The sequence below is a fragment of the Rhamphochromis longiceps genome, linkage group LG7, assembly GCF_057381845.1.
Source record: "Rhamphochromis longiceps isolate RC_006_pf linkage group LG7, R_longiceps_female_GT1.1, whole genome shotgun sequence".
NCBI classification, from domain to species: Eukaryota; Metazoa; Chordata; class Actinopteri; order Cichliformes; family Cichlidae; genus Rhamphochromis; species Rhamphochromis longiceps.
The window spans coordinates 47,795,912-47,818,076 of NC_140563.1; the positions used below are offsets into that span (position 1 = coordinate 47,795,912).

The window sequence follows — 22,165 nt, forward strand, 5'->3', positions numbered from 1 at the left end:
AAATTCCATTCCACGGAAAAAAATATTCTTTCAAATACTAAAATTCCTTTCCTTTGCCAACACACTCATCCAATTTATATGTAGAAATTTCTTTATGTATATATGAATAGATTAAAAATTTACTAGCTACAAAGTAGCTTTCCCTTAAGCATTCCTTCCTTTACGTTTCATCTACTCTAAGTTTGATCCTAGTTTACTAAATGAACACCCTATATTAAGATATCTATTATTGTGTCTAGAGCTCATGTTACACTCATGTTTTCATGAACTTTGATGTAACTGGGCTCATTTTTGCAGCTGACAAGTCGTCCTCTCCTGGCCATTTAAAAGAATGGTGGTTTAAGGCTTTTCTACACTGACTTTGCTTTTCACACTCTGACGTCGTTAAATTGTTTTATATACAGTCTATGGTCACATCCTGTCTTCCTGCCACTTTCTGTTGCTCTATACCTGGAAGCTATGACTAATAAATTATCTTTCACTTCGATAAGGCAGGACATAGGAGCAGAATGGGAGGCTAGCGAGGATGTAATGTGTCACAGGAGAGGGATGCAAGTACTCCCAGAAGCTATCATTAAATTAAAGATATAAAACAAGCTCCCAATCATGTGCCTGAGTTATTTTTTTGACTATACACTGTCATGTATAGTGACCTGTGATGTGACATGGGACGGTTTGATTTGCTGACCTCAACTGATGTGATTTAAACACACAATTATTGACATTTCACTCTTCATCCACAAAGTATTCCAGTGTATTGATTTTATGTATCATACAAAGCAGTAATCTGACCTGTCCTCACTATGAATAACATTTCCCATGAGTATGCCCATATTCTGATTTTTTTTTTTTTTTGACCATCAACATGCTCTCAGTCTTTAATTTTTGTGTCCATATATAATATTCCCGGTGTCCAGCTAAACTTGCTGTCCGTGCGTACATATAACTTACAGTTGTCAAAAGCATTAAAAGAGATTAAAAGTGATTTATGTGATTATTTACATTGTCTGTTGTCCTTGCAATATTCTTTCTAAAAGTAACAAATCAGAACTGTTTCTGTTTCTTTCTTTTCTTTTTTAACCTGAAAATGTGTGCGTGCCAGTTTTCATGCAATCGCTGACTGAATATCTGGCCTGTTATGTGTTTGTGTGTATCACTGGATTAAACTCTTAAAGGCTTTAATGGGTATTCTGTAGCAGCATTATATTTAGAAAAAGAAACCACCTCACCAGGTTCTGGCACTATTATGAAATCCTGTTGTCAGTGGAGCTTTTCTTTTCACATCTCTCAACCTTTCAGAATTGTCCCCACCCCCTCATATTTACTACAAACCTAATCTGTATTATTCTTTTATGTGTTAACACTGTTGACACTCAAGTGTATATCATTGCATTCTACAGATCATCCACAAAAATGAGGCAAAAGCATTTAGGTTTGCGCTTTAGAACAGCCACAGTAACAGATTAAGCCGGATGCATTAATGGATTATAGGACAATGTGTTTTTTTCCCCTCCTGTTGGACTCGCATTTCTCCATGGTCACGTACTATGTGTAGCAGGAAATACGGGATTATTGTCCAGAACTGCAACCACTTTTCTTTATGCGGAAGAGATGGGAGGACAGCAATGGTCGCATCACCAATGGAGGACGAGAAGCAAAGGCTAAAGTTTCAGTATTCTTGTGACTGTAGTGAAAACAACATTTAAATGGCTGTCGCGCACATGCAGATATTTCTATTGAAAACTGACTTATTGTCCATTTGTGTCGAGACCTCACTCATGTAATCTCTCATGGTTACAAGTGAGTGGTGGAGGGTTATTTAGATATTGAAGCCAAGTAATCCTGATGTCTCTTATCCTTACTACAAAAGCTTTTCTTGGCCTATGTCTTTATGCTGGGATTGTCTTCGCCCTTATACGCCATGAGTATACGATGTGCTGCACTAAGAAAACAAATGATAAAAAAATAGACTGTTACAGTTACAACTTTTCAACTTTGTTAAGCTTAAAATATATCAGTTATCCATTTTGACCACTTTATATGTATATGAAACACACTTTTATTTCTTTTCTTTTGTCCACTCACATGAACCTTGATGACTTTCTGAACTTGACGTTACGCTGCTTTATGATCTAACTCAGATTTTGGTGGAGGATACTGTGACATTATCTAACACAGGGCACTGTGCTTCCTTCCTGCACCATCAAACCCTGGAATAACTTGGAATCGGCCTGTTTTTGAAAAGAAAAGCTATTATGATGCTCCATTACTGACAAATGGGGCAAGAAGGCACACGATTTGAACTTTGAGCACGACGATTCGTTCATTCCCCGAGGGTTCGGACAGTTGGTGCAAGACTATACTAAAACAGTTCAATTCAATCTCCTTGCATAACACAGCAATGGTGAATGACCTTTATGTGAGCATGTTTCACACATAAAGGTCACCCCCCCCCCCCCCCCCCCCCCTCCTCCTCACCCCCACCATCTCCAAATCCTCGCAGTCTGAACATAGTGTACCAACCTGAAAGGATGCTGACTGGGAGACATTATGCCATCTTTTCTTCAGCAGTCGTTTTCCTTCAAAAGTAAAGCAGAAGAGACAGAAAAGGAGAGAGTGACAGTCTGATCTGTGGAGGGAAGAAGTGAAGAATGTAATTACAGGACTGGAGAAGTCTTTCATCGTGTAATTGGATATACCTTAGTAGGTTTTCATTTCAATTTTCCTGCAGTATTAGCACCTGATACTACCCATATTTTATGAAAAAAGTAGATTGAACATAACTATAAACTTGCATTTTGCTCACTAAATGGATACAAGTTGAATAAACTGCATTCCAAAAACAACTCCCCTAAGCTCTCATGTCTGAAAGTGTTTCAGACATACAATCTCACATACAAGGAAAAGTTGGCTCACAAGCAAATAAAGAATATGTGTTAACATTCAGGGTTTGGTCACAAAGTTGCCTGATGTCTTCTACAAAAAGAAAAACAAATAAAATTAAATGGCAAAAAAAAGATCCATGCAAAACTCTACAGTACTTACAGCAACTTTTAAACACCTTTTTCAGCGAGAACCTGGTCAAGACACAAAAGGAAATATGCGACACAAAGTCACAATGCCATATGAAAAAGAAAGCAAATATTTGGTGTTTACACTGTCTTCTCTTTATGGCAGGTTGTAAATTTTGGCTGTCTAAACACACATTTACAACAAACAACTGGAGGAAAACAGAGGGAAATGCTGACATTCCAGCTCTCCGTTTGTATGGAAAGCCACTAAAGGTAAAGGCCTTCTCTTTTCTGTGTGTCAAACTATCCTCAGAGTAACAGTAACACTGACCAAAGGACTGTTTTTATTTCACTCGGCAGCTTGAAACTCATGACTCCTTTGTCCTCGGTCTTAAAGGCTTAGAAAGTTTTGAGTGTGTGGTTTTCAAATTCACATCCATCAAAAGCGATGATCGGTAAACACTACTAAGTGTGAGTCAACCTGAAACTTGCAAATCTCTTACATTTTCTTTTCCCTTTTCACGTTACTTTGAAAAAAATAATAGTCCTTGTGTGGTAAATATAATAGGATAAACATAGCCTGAGTTTAATAGAGTTTGCTAGGTTTCATAAACAAGCTGTTTTAGACTCTTTTTTTTTTTTTTGCTTGTTTAAAAGCATTACGCTGAGGCTTTTAAATAAAAGGAAAAAAAGAATCAACATATAATCTATCAAATTAAGTTAAGTAAATATGAGATTGAAGCTGCCATTGTTCTCCCATTACTTCTCTGATCTAGTGCTTACTTCATTTGGAAATTGCCTTAATGGGAAACATGACTTTGACAGTACAGGACAATTACCTTTCATAAAGTACATTATCCTTCACTTAAAACTGAGGACTTTCCCAGATGACAGTGAGTAGCGACACTTTTTGTTCTTTACCAGTTCCAGATATTATTTGGCTTGTTACAAAATAAATGACTTGACTCCTGCAATGTAAATAATATTTACACTGAGGACTATTTCAGCTTCGGAAGTGGAGGGAGAACGACACAGACTGAACTCGTTTTTTATGACTTCAGAGTGCTTGGTTGAGGTCCTGTGCTGTGGACTCGTAGAAGTGCTGGATTGTTTAAACTGTAACCACTAGAGGGATACATATACGCCTTCCAAACAGCGAAAACATCATCCTTTCACTATGTGCCATAGAGAGAATTACCCTCAGTGAGAGTTGCCTACCTGTGTGACTTCCCACTATGAAAAAAGCACACAAACACACACGCGCGCACACACAGCCCCTGAACATTTGAAACATGACCTGTTCTTTAAAAGACTTTGGAAGTCCTCTAAAGCTGACAACGAGCTCCGACTCCCCCAAGTGTATCTGCTTCAGGCAATCAATGAGGACCGCGATGGTTACTTGTGCAGCTCTCTGTCCCCGTGTCTCTCTTCTGACTAACTAGATATTATAGTACATTTCAACTTTTTATACAGGCACACAGGAAAAGGGAAGTTTTGGATTTCCTTTTTTTTTTTTTTTTTTTTTTTTTTTTAATGACATCTCACCTCTTGTTTTCTGTAATAAATATGAGAGGTCGGTTTGCTGACACTTTCCTTTGGAATTTAATAGTCTATGTGCCATTACTTACTCTCTTTTACGGGTAGGGAAGGAAACAACAAAAAGGTGTGACAAGAGCTTGGCGGACAACTGTGGATTTCTGCAAGTAACTCCTACCGTCCAAAGGGGGATGCGGGGGCATCGGCCGGACCCCCCTCTTGATTGATTACTTATTAGTCATCCCTTTGGCTAAATGGGACCCATTGAAAAGGCACCGTGGAACACATACATGAATGAAATATTCCTGTGTCCCCTGAATGTCTCCAGAGTAGTTTTGCTTAAGAGAGGGGGTCGTGGCTTAGCATTATAAAGAGGGAAAAACAGCATAGCTTTATGGGTTTATTTAGACAGTTTCTACGGTTTGACATTCTACCGCTGTAAAAAGGGAGAAGGAAAAACTCGAGAGGATCCCAAAGAGAAGAACATTGTGGACATATTTTTTGTAGTTATTCCACTGTTTCTTTTATTATTTTTTCCTCATATTTTATTTTTTTTTTTAATTTTTTTAATTTTTTGCTATTTCTTCTCCCGAAAAATGAAACTTTGGACATCACCCTGGGTGTCTTGCCTGGTGATTCTCATCTTGTGTTTTGGATCAGAGTGCGGGATAGTCCGGAAAAAGGGGAGATCCAAGAGGGAGTTGGTGCGCATTAGGGAGGCGAAAGCCACCATCCCAGGGGCTTGTGCCACACGTCTGCCCCGGGGCAAACGCTCTTTGCCCGGCTTGGAGCGACGGGTGCTTCGGCAGCGCCGGCGCTCCTCTCAAGCGGAGGGAAACTCACCAGACCGAGGGAAAGCTGTCTATTTTACCGGCAGGGGAGATCAGCTACGGCTGAAGCCTGGCGTGGAGATACCCAGAGGCAATTTCACTGTGGAGATGTGGATCAAACCGGAGGGAGGTCAACGATCGCCTACAGTGATCGCAGGTAGGCTACTTTATAGCACATCCTCCATCCTATCATCTGCACAACTCCTTTTATTAGTTAAACTTCAAACTGAAGAAAGAATGGAAGATAAACATGCAAACCTTCAGCGTTTTATCCCAGTCTATTTAACAAAGCAACATGCAGTTTCAGCGAGTTGAAAATGAGTTCATCTATCAGACTAGACAATGATGTAATGCTCTAAAAAGTACAGCGGATATTTTAGGTAGTGCAACTATAGGGTCACTGAAGATTTTGATCATATTTAAGATTTCCACCTTACAGAGGTATGATCGCTGCAGTAAAATTTTATAACGCAAATGTGTTCCCCCCTCTGTTTTACCACTTTGTAATGTGTACGTGAGTAATAAGAATTGTAAGTCATGAAATGTAAGTGGGGATTAGTAGCAGCAGATATAGGCTACTGCATCAGTTGACCGTCAGCTGATGTCACTGCGCGTAAAATGTAATCTCTCAACCGACTTGGCTATTTTAAAGCTATGATGTAATGGCCAAAAGTTTGGGAGGGAGCATGTCACGTCAGGCACAAAACGGGAGAGACTCGATGTATGTGGAGGCGCTCAAAGCTCGCAGCTCAAGCCGCAAGCTTGTGCGCGCGCGCGCGTGTGTGTTTCTGTGTCCCCCTCCCCACCCGGCCCCTCCAAATCGACACCTTTGGATTGGCTACCGGAGTTACGAGACAGGACTGAGGGATCCAGGGTTTCCCCCCTTCTTGAGCGAAAATGTGATGCTTATGTTTGCTTATGTTTATGTGGTGTGCTTTCATGGTGTTGTGCACTGTCACCAAAACGCAGATGCTTCTGTGAAATCATGGTCGTCATCATCGGCGAGTTTCTAATTTAAGGCACAATCAGATAGTGATGATGCATCTCTCTATCTAGCGACAGAGCATAGCGGGGTCCAGTCACTTCAGTAAGACCCAGCCGTCAGAGGAAAGCACTGTATCATCTGTGCGCTTTTTTTTCTCCTGTTCTCGAGCCGTGCGTAAAGAAGCACTGAAAAGGCGTTTAAACGGCATTGTTGGTTGTGACCAACGGAGCTTTTGTGCATTACAGGATCGGATATCTTTTTTCTTTTATTTCTTTTCTTTGCCGATAGGGAGCGTAGCAACTCGTTGTCTGCCACAGTACTTGTGCAGATGGCTTTCTTTGAACTGAACTGAATTGAACTCAGTCCTCCTCAGCTTACTCCAAGTCCACACGTCTAGGGGACTTTACTCAACTTTACCAATACATTTACTTATTTACTTGCTTCCTTGCTCCGTTGTTGCCGCATGTGTCCTAATCTATCTACCCAAAACAAACAAAAACAATCAAACAAACACCTCGCCCTCCAAAAGAAACGCCCAGAAAACAAAAACCCTGGTACCACACACACACACACACACACACACACACACACACACACACACACACACACACACACACACACACACAAAATAAAATAATAATAAAAAATTCACTTCTGCCTGCCTGTATTCACATACAGTAGCTAACCCTGGCCAGTTGGCAGGAACATGCTCTGGAAAGCCAGTTCCTTGTAAGAGTCTTAATCTAGAGGAGAGGGGGGTAAGAGGGTCTGTTGTGACCTGAGTGACTCCTGATTTTTTATAGAGGATGGACATGATAACAGGAACATCTGTGCAATATAATGCAATCCAGTAAAGCAATAGCACAAAGGGCGGCCTCCATATTGACCACAGAGTTAAATAAACACATCTCGTACACAATTCTGACAAAAATGAACGTTATAGTTCTTGCAGATGTGGTATGGGATTTCATCATTTTTTACAGGTGTTGTTGTTGTTGTGCCCAGCCCCCCACCTACCACTGCCTTCTAGAGATTACTATTCCTGTATAACCTTGTGTATTCAGTTTTAAGATTTCCTTCCATCAGTGAGCCAGAGATTGGACCTAAAGACAACAAATTTGTCAGTCTAACAATTTCAACTGAGCCTAATCTTTTAAAACCAATTGAGACCTCAAAATCCTTGTGCCCCTAAAATGCTCCATCCCCATGTTTTGATCTAAGCACAGTGTTGTTGGAGGAACTGTTTTTTTATTGTCTTGTTTTTGACTGCCACAATTGCACCCCCCCCCCCCCCCCCCCCTTTTTATACAGTTCTTACAGGATGCTCTTTTCTGTGCAACTGACTAGTTAGAGTGAGCGCAGTCTCAACTGTGAAATATATTATGTTACTTGAGACTCTTTGACCAGTTGGAGTAAGAGTTTCTTTCCTCTGGCCTCATAAAATTATTCTGAATGGGATTGTGTCCAAAATGCCTTCAGTAAGGAAAAATAGATAAAAGAAAACTATCTTCCCTTATTGCACTCAGTATGACTGACTTAGCTTTAAGTTACTTTTATTATATTTATAGAGTTTTTGTTTTGGCAAAATATTAAAATATCAGCATTTAAAGAGGTTTATCAGTTTTTGCAGCCCATATTTGTAGACTGGCTTTTTTTTATTAACTATTTTTTATGATAAAGGAACTATTCAAGCTATAGTTTCATAGTATCTATGTGATCAAATAAAACATTTGTAAATACACATTTGAATAGTTTTCAGCCCCTTAAAACCAATCACAAGACCCCTCTGGGTCACATTTGACAGTTACATGTGGTCAGAATTAATCCCAGGTTTAGTATTTGAACTGTTACAGAGCACCACTCACAAACACACATACCTTTCTAAGCACACAATCAGAACATCAAGTTCTGCGTCCGAATGTTATCCAAATTTGTTGTGCCCGATTAGCCTTTGTATCCAGGTCATGTCGGGTTTTCCCGAAAGAGGAAAATAAATCACAAGAGGAGTGCAGGCTGTCTTCATAACCTGCTGGAGACAATTATGTGCAGTCGCTGGCAGATAATTAAGTTGATAACAGATGTATCTCCTCATTGCAGGACGATACACAATAGATATCATGCTCATAAACTAAGTTTGTTTAAGGTTTTTTTTCATGGCTACTTAGAAAAAGTATCTTATTGGTTTATTAATTTAAGTGTGATACAGTACTGTGCAAAACCTTTGAGCTTCCTCTTATTTTCCTATATTTTGCTTCCAAGGTGCCAGACCTTCCTGCGAATCTTTTAAGCCGTCTTGAGCAATAGTTCTCCAGGCTTTCTGAAGCTCTTTCACAGTTTTTCTTTGGACATTGGCTGCTTTTGCATTAATTTTCAGTCCAGTCCTTGGAGTTGATCATTTGAATAAGAATGTCTTTTTGTTTTTTTATATTTTAACCATAAGCTATGTATCATACATACATAAAAAGACACCTAACTAGAGATATGAACCAATATTGTGCCTGCAGATAACAGACAGCTGAGCAAAGAACTGCCAATCACATCTTTAGGCACTTTGTAAATAGTAACTTGACATAAAACACAATGATTGCTAAAGAGAGATAAGAAGCCATTCTCAAGGAACTAAAACATGGAAATAAGGCTGAGGTTTGCCGAATTACAGGAGAACTGGACTGGACTGAAAATCAATGGCAACAGATCTTAATGGAGTGACGAATCCAAATTTGATTTTTTTTTTTTCGCAATTCCGCAAGTGGTGTTTGGATATTGTCAAAGGTGAGGATGTTATGAACACAGAGAAGTCCTACTGCCAATGCAGTAACGCATTCCTTTATCAGTCATGGATTGGCCTACACAGAGCTTGGACCTCAACATTACTAAAGCAGTGTGGGATCGTTCTGACAGAGACAGAAAACAGTAACAGAGGCAGCCAACATCCAAAGAAGAGCTTTGAAGATCTGCTCATTGAAGTGACAAGAAAGCTTGTCTATGAGAGGCTGCGCTGGTTATTGAGGTTGAAGTGTAGTGTAGTACTCTATGTATATTTGCACATATTTCCATAAATCACAGCAACTAACAACATATTAGACAATAAGGTGTGGCACAAGACTTTTGCACATTGCTGTGTATGATCACAGCTAGTTACCCACAAAGAGGTTGATGCTTAAAGAAGGGTTAAGCTCAGAGTCTAACACTTATTCTTAGCAATCGTTACCTCAACTAGAGGTTTAAACTTCTTATCAGTCCTAAGCATTATTAGCTATGCACCGCCTTATTGTGGCTGAATGGCAGTTTGGAAAAGGGTTTGTTTAATACCCCAAATTAAAATGACTGCAAATTATTTAGCTGAATTAATTTGGAGTGAGACTTGAAAGCTATGTCAAAAGGTAAGTGTTTTAAAGTGCAATGATATTTTTATGAATGATATCCTTGTTTGTTTTAAAATGTCATTGGGATTTTCCATTGTCTGCATGGGGAAATAGCTGGTGGTCACTTAGGTATGACCATGAAAGTGCCTTTCTTTGACCTTTTAGAGCAAAAACAGTTCAAAAGTAAACAGTCTTTAATGTTCCCTTCCTTCCTGCTTTTTATCAAGACCTTGTGACATTTTTCTTTGTGAGGGTATGTGTGTTTTTGTACTTTTCCTTTTTTCCTGAGTGTGTTTTCACAAAAGAAGACAAATGGCAAGTGCAAGGAGGGCTGCATTTGAAGCTGACAGAAACAGTGGTCGACTGAAGCACACGCCAGTCTCTTTGTGTGTGTTTATATGTGAACACAAATGTGCACTTCACTATTTCATTTTGTCTGTGCATATGGCCATGGGTGTGTGTATTTGTTCATGAGAATGTATATATGCATGTCTTTATAAGTATGTGCATATGTGTGCCTAAGTGTTTTTGTGCGAGACCCAGCAGTCACAATATTGGGTCTGGAAAAGCATACCATGTTAGATAAATTGACCATGGCAGAATTATGACAGCTGTTTACACTAGGAGCCCTATGAGCATTTTAGCACACCTTTTTTTTTTTTTTGCCTTGAGTGCTCTAGCTGGCAGATGGGAAGCTTTTTCCTTCCAGTGTAGTGGAAAGCCTGAAAACGTCATCCACTGAAGGACTGACCTTGACGCTGAACCCAACCCTCACCCCTTGAACATTATTCCGTGAAAATACCAAGTTAAGGAACGCACACTGCAGTGTGCATCTAATTAGAAACAGGTCAAAGTTAGCAGGTCTGTACAATTACCATTAGCCAGCCACTTATTAGAGGCTCAGGTAACCTAATCGATGGGCAACAAAGGCACCCAAGTTGACAAGTGAGCTGAGGCCAAGATGTGATCATCAGCTTTCACACCATAATAAAGGCAGCAGAGAAAAATATGAAGGGCATTTACAGGAATTTGAAGCACTCATCGTAACGGCAACTGTAAAGAATACTTCATATCTATATGAGCTGGGTCTTCAGGTCACGGATCGAGTGTCTCTTTGTGGGTAGATATAATTACATAAAAGCGCATGATGTTGGCAATTGTAGAAATTACAAGAGTGCAGTGCAGGTCTATCCCCACCTGTGAACACATACGGTAGATTTCCACAGGCTGAAATGGACCTTATAAGGCGTTTCCCCGTGGTTTTGGAATATTTGCACACTTGGGACTGTATGGATATATGCTCAGAGTCATGAAACGCATTAATAAACACATGCAGTATGCACAGATGTGGACTTGTGTGCCTGCACACATGTACCTCAACAAGTGCTAAACAAACAAACAGTTAGCATTCAGAGATCCCCTAAGAAGTGAAAACACATTACAATGCTTAAGCTGGCATACACAGTCCAAGTAAAACAGGAAAAAGGTGTTTTGGTGCCTCTGCAAAAACATGACTTTAGCAGAAAAGTAGTCTTTTCTGGCTAACCCACTGGCAAGAGACATTTACATGAACTACTTTAAATGTGCTCAGTGTTCATGAAAAGCCTATAGTGAGAGCTTTCCATTGGTTCTCTCTTAGCTAAACAAGCACTTCAACCCAATATTCAGGTCTTAGATTGGAAAAAAAAATCTATTAATATATTTGCTCACTAACCTTGCTTACATTTCCTGTTTCCCCTTAATAAACGACACTTTTACACATATTGCATAAAATATTCAAAAGGTACTGATAATATAGTGAATATATTGAAAGTAATGCTGAAATATTATCACAGGAAAAACTGGTAATGAAACTGACGTACTGTGTTATAGTTATTCTACAAGCCCACTTCTGCATAGCTCCTAGCGCTTCCTCAGGAGATGATGAACTTTTAGTTAATGTGTTCACTTTCTTTTTGTTTAACTCCTGCAAATAAAGGTATTAACATACTGACTGATTTTTCATTCTTTTTTCAGGCCTTTACGACAAATGCTTTTATGCCTCCAGTGACCGAGGCTGGCTGCTTGGCATCCAGGCGGATAGTGAATACGGCGACCGCGATCCCCGCTTCTTCTTCTCCCTTAAAACTGACCGTGCCCACAAAGTGACCTCAATGCGCTCCAACGCTCATTATATACCAAACCAATGGGCACATATTGCAATCACCTATGATGGCGTGTACATGAAGCTCTTCGTCAATGGAGCCCAGGTCGCCGTTAGTCGAGAGCAATCCGGCGATGTCTTCAGCCATTTGACCCAAAAGTGCAAAGTGCTGATGATCGGGGGCAATGCACTCAATCATAATTACAGGGGGGCAGTGGAAAGGGTGAGTCTATGGAGGGAGGCCCGAGGGCAGAGGCATATCATCAGGGATATGCAAGGCCAAGAGGACCCCCAAGATCTACCTAAGCTGATAATTCGTGAAACATTTGAGCACCCAGGTCGTAAGTGGCTGACTGTAAAAGATGGTAGTTTTCCTCAGCCTGAGCACAGAGGAGGTGCGAGGTCAGGGTTTGTGAATGGTGGTGGAAATGGAAATGCTGAGGGATTCCTGGACACAAGCTTGGAACCTCCAACTTGTGGTCAAACTGTCTGTGACAACGTTGAGGTCATTCGAAACTACAACCAACTTTGGACCTTCCGCCGACCAAAGAAAGTTCGATATCGTGTTGTAAATATTTGGGATGATGCAAGGACAAGGCCAACTGTGTCAGACCACCAGATCATTCTGCAGCATCAGCAGCTTAATGACGCCTTCAGCCCCTATAACATAACCTGGGAGCTTAGCATTCACAACGTGACCAACTCTTCTCTACGCAACCGCCTGATCTTAGCTAACTGTGACATCAGCAAAATTGGCGATGATCAGTGTGACCTAGAATGCAACCATCCGCTAACAGGATTTGATGCAGGCGACTGCATATCTAGATATCGAAACAGCTGCCCTGAACACAAGCAGGGTAATGGTATATGTGACCCTGAGTGTAACTGGGAAAACTTCTTCTATGATCTTGGCGACTGCTGCAACCCCAATGTGACAGACGTGACCAAGACATGCTTCAACCGTTCCTCTCCACACAAGTAAGAATACTTTCTTGACATTTCGTATGATACAGTGTTTTCTTTGGTATTTTTTAAATAAACATATTTTACTGTAATCCTCCAAAAAGCATTTACTGATTTTATAGTTCTTTTTTTTTTCTTTTTTTACTCTGACATAGTTGAGTAATTTTGGTAAACCAACTCTGCACTATTGCCTCGAATGCCAAGAGTAAATCAAACAGCCAATCTTTCCATACATGTGTCCCTGTAGAAAGCTTTTCTTTATGTCTACTCCTACTGTTTCCTGACCATTTGGGCTAAGGCTGAGTGTAACTCAACTCCCAGCCTGTGTGGCCCAGGAAATCCTCAGGGGGCAGCAAGTCCAATCTAGCCTTGGACTGGTTCAATCAGTGTTCCACACTTAAGCAGGGTAAAACAAACGCAACTGGATGACTTTCCTGGTAGCAAACGTGCAGGCCAGACCACTCATTCTTGTATCCAGTTTTCACCAACTCTCCCCACCTTTTTCTACTCTGTCTCCTATACCCAGAGGTCTTCATTGAACTGGCTTGATTATAGAAGGAGAGTTTGGAAAGAGTGACATTCTAAACACAGCCTGAGGGCAATTAGGAGTCAAAAGGAGGGTCCAGTATATTTTCTTTCCGTATAGCAAAGGAATTCACTTCAATGAAATACCACTCTTGTGAGTCCCAATGAGACAGGTATGAGTGCCTAAACATCTTCTCGTAAAGAATTATCCATAAAAGAAATGTAAAGAACGTAATTTCACTTGCATGTAATAGCCTCTGTAACAAAATTCCCGAGGCATTTTGCAGCGCTGTATAGGAAGAAGAATATTATGTGATTTCATAACTTCAGGAGAAGACAGGGGTTGCTCATAAATGCATTCAATTTTTTTTTGTTTTTGTGGTAACTTCATTGTGGTTTGTAGATGATGAGTAAAAGCTGGCAAGGAGAATAAATCTCTGGAATTTTGCTGTATTAAGGTTTGCGCCAGACCTCCAATAGCAGGATTGTTTGTTTCTTGGTACACTGAAACTCAACACAGTGGAGTGAGACATTTTTGCGGACAGTGCAGGGGGTCTTTATGGTATGCTAGGAAAAGAGAGAGAAACGGCAAGGCTTGGTCAGTATTTCTTGCCACTGTCATGTGAGGACAAGTGAAAGGGACATAAGCAGGTAGACCTAGTGTGTGGGATTGTTTGGGTCTTTCTGTTAGTATGAATCAAGGAGACGAGGCTGTTTTCAATCACAGCTAAGCTGGAAGCGCTGTCTATCTGGCACTGTCCCGTTGTTTAAAATGACTGCTAAATAGCTAAATAATGACATCTAATTAACAACATCAGAGGGTAATGCAGGTGGGTTTGCCATTGCTTCCATATCTCAGTTCCCACCACATCCCTTCCAACTTAGTCATCATTAGCCACCACTTGATTAATGGGTTTCTAACTACTTCATTTAGACATCAAGTATTGGCAAAATGCGTGCTGTTGCAATTTGAAAGATGGGCTTGTGAAAGGAAGGATCGCAGCAAAAGTGAAAATAAAATGCACAGAAAGAAAGATTTTTGCCTAAAACATAGATATAATCTCCCCAAGTGGTTGCTTATTTTGTTTTGATTATGGTATGTCTGGAGAGAGACTTGCAGAGAGTACAAACAATTTGACATTCCTCCCTAATTATGGAATTCTGGATGAACAATGTACTGCGTATGCAGGAGAACAATGGTTGTGAGGTCCTGCATTTATTTTTGCAGCATTTGGGCCTGTTACCACTTACATGTAGTGTTTTAAAAAAAAAAAAAATCTGGCTAACACAGGACACATGCAGCTCAGTGGTGCTGCATCAGTTTCTCTCCTGAAAATACCACTAATAATATTTCCCCCTCCCCGCTCCACATTTGGCTGAAGAGAATGTTTTGCATTGTTTTCACAGACCTCGGTTTTGACACTTCTTCTGGTTTTGGTGGTATTTGATGTTATCTGACAGCATTCATTTTAAGGCTAAACATTCTCGTGTCTGGAGCCTGATATATCTGACAGTGTGTCTGTAATGCATGCAATGAGAATCCACTTTCTGAATGGTAGAATGAGTATCTATTGTTGGACAAGCTGACATATGTAGACATACGTGCTTGTTTTATTCCCAATTAGAGATTGATATAATTACAGGTACAAAATCACAGGGTACACAGGAACTTAATACATGACATTTTTGAGAGCAACTGATGAAAGAAATCTTTTGGAAACACCTCACAATCAACCATTTTAGCCTTTTAGAAAATGAAGTTCTGGCTTGGCATTGTCAGGAGCGAACAGGTCATCTGTTTTCCCTCAGCCTCTTGCCATCCCTGCCCCCTCCCTCCTGAGTCAATACCTCTCCCTGTGGCAGGTTAATGGATGGAGTGTCTCATGTCTTTCACTCCTTCTCCACGCTGTATTCCAGCTTGGTGCAGGGCTCTTACATAGAGTTTTACAGTTGGTCGTCTAAACCTTAAGCCCCTGTCCCATAAAACATAATGGAGTGCTTGGGTGTAAATACCAGGACTTTTCACTTCCCCTTTAAAGCCATTGCCCACCGGTTGTCAAAGTTTCACCTGCACTCTTGTGGGGGCTGGGAGAAGTGAAAAAGTAGATTTTCTGCATAACTAGAGGACTGAAGGGATTGTGGGAGGTGGGTGGCTTTACGTGGGCTATCGTAGGAATGCAGGGTCGCATCTGGCTTTGACGGGATAATATATAGCCAGATTCTGTTGGTGGTCCTTTGAAAATATGACACATGGGGGAATTCAGCTGATATTGCATTGGCAAGGTGACTGTGGTTCCGAAGTCAAGTAAGGTTCTGATGAAGCGTTTCACACATTTCTGCCAGAAAGTGAGAGAGTTACACTCAGCACTCCATTAAGGGCTTTTACTTCAGATAAGAACTTGGAGAGGTAGAAAGGCCCGGGGCTATCCAATCATCTGTTTCATATGTCTCTAAACAATGATTTAAAAAAAACAAAACTCAGCAACATTTCTTATGCATGTGTCTTCCTTGAAGGGAGAAATATTCCGAGGACTAAGCTGGAAGGTTAAAGAAGAGAGCCTAAGTATAGTAATAAAGACAGAGATGAATGATGGGGCTGTGGTGTTGACCGACTTGATGACAGGGGAGCTGAGGGCCCCCTCTAATTTCAAAAGTGTTCTTGGCTATGAGACTGTCATTGCCATGCCAGCGTGCCCCAGCTTTCACACTTAGCTGCCCTAGACACATGTATACGAGGCGAATTTATGGCTTTATATGAATTATATATGGATGTAAATGGATGAAGTCATAATCCCCCATTTAATATGTATCAGATATAAAAGCATTAACACGACAGTTTGAGCTGCCTCATGGACCCCTGAATTTCCCCAGCAGAGATGCCCTGCAGTGACGCTTCATTATAGTTAGGATCAATTTTCTTCACTCGCCTTACCTTTTGCACTTTCCCTCCCTCGTTTTTTTTTCTCTCCTTCTCTCTCTTTGTAAGTCTTTGAAACTTGTTTTCCCAGGACAAAAGTAGTGTGGTTAAATGCATGGAAAATCCTGTCTCTCCCAAGTGGCTCATCTAAGCTGAAAAAACATGATAAGAGGCAAGAGTGGGAAACATGGGTTAGTGGATGGGGAAATAGTTGAGGGGTCTATGAGAGAGAACATTGGGCGGTTGGTGTAAAGTGAGGTAAAGGGTAATTTGCAGGGAGGTTTGAGTAAGATAGATAGTTCAATTCTCAGAGCAGTTCTGGTTACATCCCTATGATAGTGTCATTGGGGACTGAGTTCCTGTAACGGCAGCAAACGAAAATGTAAAACATCCACGACAACATAGTCAACACTGTGTGAAATCAGAAACATGCACATACAGACATACAAAAGCTTTTTGTATGTTCAGCTTTTGTCAGCTGACTACAGTAAAACTGAGTCTCGCTTTGATTCTCTCTTGCACACTAAAGTGTTAAGGGCCAAGGCTGTTAAAAAAATGAAATTGTGATTAGTAAATTAAATAGAGAATTTCTCCCCTTATTCATTGCTGATGCTGACTCATTCATTTCAGCATCAAAAACCGCGTGACCCCTTTCTCCCAACATGCATGTCCAAAAACTCTGGACAAATATTTTCTGAGGAAATAATGAAATTCCTGAAATTATTAGAAAGAGGGACCTTATATGATCTGTTTTCTCTCTCTCTGTCTATCTCCTTAGACCTGGCCCCTGCGAATGCCCTCTGTTGCTCTTGCATAGGCTTGACGAAAGCATGTAGTACACTAAACCTTTTATTGAAAACGTCTGTTTTAGGGGAGCACTGAATCTTCACTAAGCAGCCCTTATTTGACTTGCGACTTCAGGTAGAAGCAGATTTGTCCAGCAAAACTTGATTTTATGAGGCACTTTGTGTAGCTGCATATAAAATGTGCATTGGTGGTAACTTTAGTAGGGTTACTCCTGTGGGGAAAAATAAATTATCTCACTGGTCAAAATTCTTCCAAAACACTGCCAAACAACAGTGTTACTGACTTTTAAAATACTGTTTTTAGGCTACAAGAACATATGCTATGAGGCATACATTTAAATATTTTATACAGACGTTCCATCACAGGTCAAAAGTTTTCTATTGGATTGAGATCTGGTGACAGAAATATTTTACAAATCTTCTATTGTCAGTGTTAGTTAGCCAGTGTTAGTTGTAGCTTCACTTTCCTGTTCTTAGCTAACAAGTGTGGTCTTCTGCTGCTGTAGCTCATCTACTTCAAAGTTCCATGTGCTGTGCTCTCAGAAACGGTCTTCTACATCCAGTAGTTCAATCCAGTGACGATTTGAGTTATTGTTTTCTTTCTGTTGGTTTCAAGCAGCCTGGCCATTTTCCCCTGACCCCTTGACTCAACAAGGCATTTTCACTGAAGATATTTTCTCTTTTTCCGATCATTTTCTGTGAAAACTACAGATGGTTGTATGGGAAAATCCCAGTAGATCAGCAGCTTGTGAAATACTCAGACCAGCTCATCTGGCATCCAAAAGTCTTGTAAATCACCTCTCTTCCCCATTCTGACTGAACTTCAGCAGGTCGTCTTGACCATGTCTACATGCTAAAATGCACCGAGTTGCATAAGATGTCTAACTCAGAAGATCTCTAGAAGATAGGAAAAAGACCCTGTTTCAAAACACACACACAGATGCAACACACGACAATTAAATAATTTCCCCCAGGGATCAATAAAGTATTCTGATTCTGATTCTGAATTACAATTTAAAGTACCTGATACCATAAATAGGAAAAACAGCATGCAAAGACATATTTTTTCTAATGCTAAAATGCCCATGCAGCTACGCCTATTGGTGCAACCAAACAAAACACTGTAATTCATCTGAAACATGAAGATATCAAATCTGACATCTCCACTTTTAAATGATTACAGGATCGTTCACTTAATTAAACAGCTGTAGTTTGTGACACTTGTTTGTGATAACCTCTGGTGACTTACTTCAGCTGGCATAGTAAAGTAATCAAATCAGGTGCATGCATTCAGTGGAACTATGCACCACCTTACTTCATAGCAATTCAAAACATACTCACCCATTTCATGTATTGAGTGGGAGAGTAAATATAAATAGCTCAGTCCAGGATTACACTTCACAAAGGTATGAGTCTTTGAAGATTTTCCTTTTATCTATATATTTACCTCAGTTCCCTTAAGTGGGACAAATGTAATATGAAATGTAGTGAAAAAAAAAACTTTTACAAATTGATTTGCATGCACGAAAAGTTGGTGCTGGAATCGATTCAACAAATTTTAAAAACAATTTACACTTTTCATGTACTAAGTTAATAAAATCCAACGTGCTCAGGGAAGTCTATGATTAAAATGACACTGAATTAAAGCAAAGTGAATAGCATTTAAATTTGGACCTCCTGTTTTGTTTCTCCTTTCTCTGAGGAGTTTGCCTATGTGGCTGTCCTCCCACAATCCAAAGTTTAAAGTGGTTGTAGGTGTGGATATGTCTTCCTGAGCTAATCATGTGATTGACTGGCAGCCGGGTCTCCAGGGTGCATTTTGCCTTTTGCCCTCTACAAGTGACCACAGAAGAAGAACAGTGAATGAAATCAATTTATTTTTATTTACTGGAGGAGAGTCAGGTTTAGCCTCAGTTCACTTAATCTTATGAGGACATGCAAAATGTGAGCACAAAATAAAAGGCAGGCAAAAGGGTCACACAAAATGGGTCAAAACATCTACAGACCTAATTTGCCATAGTATGACTTGGGTCTTGTTTTGTTTCTGATAAACTCTTGTTTATACATCCACTGAATATCTATTTCAAAAGTCTCCCTAAGCCAAAGGGAAAGAATAAACTATCATTTCAGCATATGCAACAAATTACTGACTCTTCCAAGAGATGACTGAGCTTGTTGATGCTGTTTGCCAGGACCACCAGCCAGGCTCATAGAGAAAACTGTGCTTGACGTGTTCATAAAATGAATGACAGTTTCACTGCTGGAAAGATATCTCATTGTGTTGAGTGATTGCACTCATTTGTACTGCCGTTAATGCTCACAGAGCCTGAGACAGAAGATTATGCCTTGAGAAGGGAGACATCGGAATACCTAAACAATTAATTCAAATGTCAGGCTGACATAAAGTCAGACTGGTCTCAGATTCTCGGTAGAAAACTCATGATGCAGTGAATAGAACATCTTGTTGTAGGACATTATTTCATTCTATGAGCATGCTAAGAATCCATCATATAAATTATAATATTTTTTCTTAATACAAAAGGGTAGAGTAAAATTTTCTCATGCATTGTATAAAAATGTTGGTATTTATAGACATTCAAAGAAAAAGGCTTTCATATTTAAAATATTTATCACAATATACATATATATTTACAACTTTGGAGTGCAATCATGTGGGGAAAAAAGGAAAAAAGTTTTCCCAGGACCCAGTAGTTTTTTGAAAAACCAAGCACACCCACAAGATTCTGTGAGAACTAAAAGGGTAGAAGCCAATTGCTACTAATCAAATAATAAAAACAGGAGTTTTGGAGGTCTGGTGGCCTGGGCTATCACATCTCAGGAAGAGTCAAGAAGTCCCACAAACAAGCCAAAATACAAAAAAAAGAAAACAAGAGCTACATCTCAGACTCTACAGGCCTCAGTTAACATGGTAAAACCTTCCTGATAGAAAGGCTTAACAAGTATGGCTTGGTTGGAAGGGTCGACACAGGAAAACCTCTTCTCTACAAAAGGAATGAGATAGCACAGCTTAAGTTTGCCAAGTTTCATCAACCCACAAGACAGATGAACCCAAAGTGGAAATGTTTTGGCCATTAGGCAAAGTGCCACAAAAAATAAACAGAACACATCAGCACAAACAACTCGCACCAATTGTCAAGCACGGTGGTGGAGGGGTAATAATTTAGGCTTGTTTTGCAGTCACGGGACCTTGCAGCCATTAACTCAGTCAGACCCTTTTAAGGTCATGTGTCTAAAGGATCAAGTTTGGCTGAATTCGGAAATTATGGGACAATGATCTCAAGAAGCTGTTTCAAAGACCCAGTCAAAGTCTAGACTTCAACCCAACAGAAATGTTGTGGCGGGATCTTAGTAGAGCTGTGAGTAAACAAATGTCCACAAACCTCAAAGAACTGAAACAATATCAAGTGTCTAATTTGACTTTCAGCAGTAAAGTATATGTGGCTTGTATGTTGAAATTATAAGGTGCCAGAACCATTTCAGAACTGGCTATTACTTGATTCGTCCTTCAACATAAAACACTGTCATGCACACAAAAAGAAAAACATCATAGTGACTCTTAGCATGCACTGTAGTTCCAGTCAAACTCTGTCAATAATTGCACATTTGGGATTATTATACGGTTTATTGTACTTTCTAAATGATAACGTCAACAACATGGTCTGTACTCTCCCTTCCACCACAAAAATGTAAATGAGCCTTAAAGCCTGAAATTAGTTCAGTGTAAATCAGACTGATGGCAACTTGATTTACAGTGATTATAATAATATAATTATATTTAAAAACATCACAACCCTCTCCTGGTGTACAGTCGCTGGTGAAAGAAAGTAAAACATAATTTTATTGTTATGTAAGTACTTGTTGGCAGTGCCAGATAGTTTGTAGTCAACATTCATTTTGGATGGAGGAAGGAAAACATTCTTCACCCCTAACCAGCTGAAGAAGATGCATTTTATTACGTCCTTATTAATTTGTACACATGGTTTAAAACACTAGCTGGCTTCAACAAGATCATTTATTCTTCTTGGAACTTCATTCTTTTGGTTTCAAGGTCCTTGCAACTGCCAGCACATTAAATAAATATTTTAGTTCATTAGGGACCTAAATCTGAGTTCTGGTTTCGTGAATGATGACACTGCATAAGCTCTTTTGGCTAGGAACAGTGTTTTTTCTTTTCTTTTCTTTTTTTTTGGACTTGGTGAAATCTGGAAATGACTGTCTTAATTGTTAAGCCATTAACTTAATGTGAAATACTGTGTTTGTGTTGTTTTGGGGTTTTTTTCCACAGAGCCTATTTGGATATGAAAGAGATCAAAGAGATTTTGCAGTTGGATGGCTCAACTCACCTGAATGTTTTCTTTGCCAATTCTTCTGATGAAGATCTGGCAGGGGTTGCCACATGGCCCTGGGACAAAGAAGCCCTCACACACTTGGGTAAAAGACAAAGCGCATAAATAAATGCATGCATGCAAACTCACATGCAGTTACATAAGTACAGGCACACATCACCTTCAACTTCTTTGGCAGCCCAGATTGTTGATTTGGAGTAATTACAGTTCAAGCCCCAAGCAGTTTCTGTCTTCATCACAGCTCTAACAGGGAAGAAGGTGATAATGAAGCTGAGGAGGCCCATGAATAATGTATTGTCTGAATCATACCCCTGTGCCACAATTACTTTACACTACATTAGGAAAAGGCATTTGTGTGGTGTGTGATTGAGTGCGAGTGACTTCTTTCACTGTGTTTTTCCAGGTGGAATTGTGCTGAATCCTTCCTTCTACGGCACATTTGGTCACACTGACACAATGGTCCATGAGATTGGTCATAGCCTCGGCCTTTACCACGTGTTTCGAGGTGTGTCCGAGACTGAATCATGCAATGATGCGTGCTTGGAGACTGAGCCCTCAATGGAGACTGGGGACTTGTGTGCAGACACCAAACCCACTTCCAAATACAAAGGCTGCAGCGATCCTGAACCAGGCAATGATACTTGTGGCATCCGTCATTTCACGCATACACCGTTTAACAATTACATGAGTTATGCAGGTGAGACTGGGCCTCTGCAT

General features: G+C 40.1%; 1 protein-coding gene across 1 annotated transcript in view; it reads left to right on the plus strand.

Annotated features, from left to right (window-relative positions):
- Positions 1-4,408: 4,408 nt before the first annotated feature.
- Positions 4,409-22,165, plus strand: part of pappaa (pregnancy-associated plasma protein A, pappalysin 1a) — a 104,399-nt gene continuing 86,642 nt past the window's right edge. The window contains exons 1-4 of the mRNA XM_085413993.1: positions 4,409-5,534; positions 11,744-12,848; positions 21,388-21,533; positions 21,852-22,145. Of these exons, the coding sequence (XP_085270119.1) occupies positions 5,144-5,534; positions 11,744-12,848; positions 21,388-21,533; positions 21,852-22,145 (1,936 nt within the window). The 5' untranslated portion in view covers positions 4,409-5,143. The remainder of the gene's footprint in view (positions 5,535-11,743; positions 12,849-21,387; positions 21,534-21,851; positions 22,146-22,165) is intronic.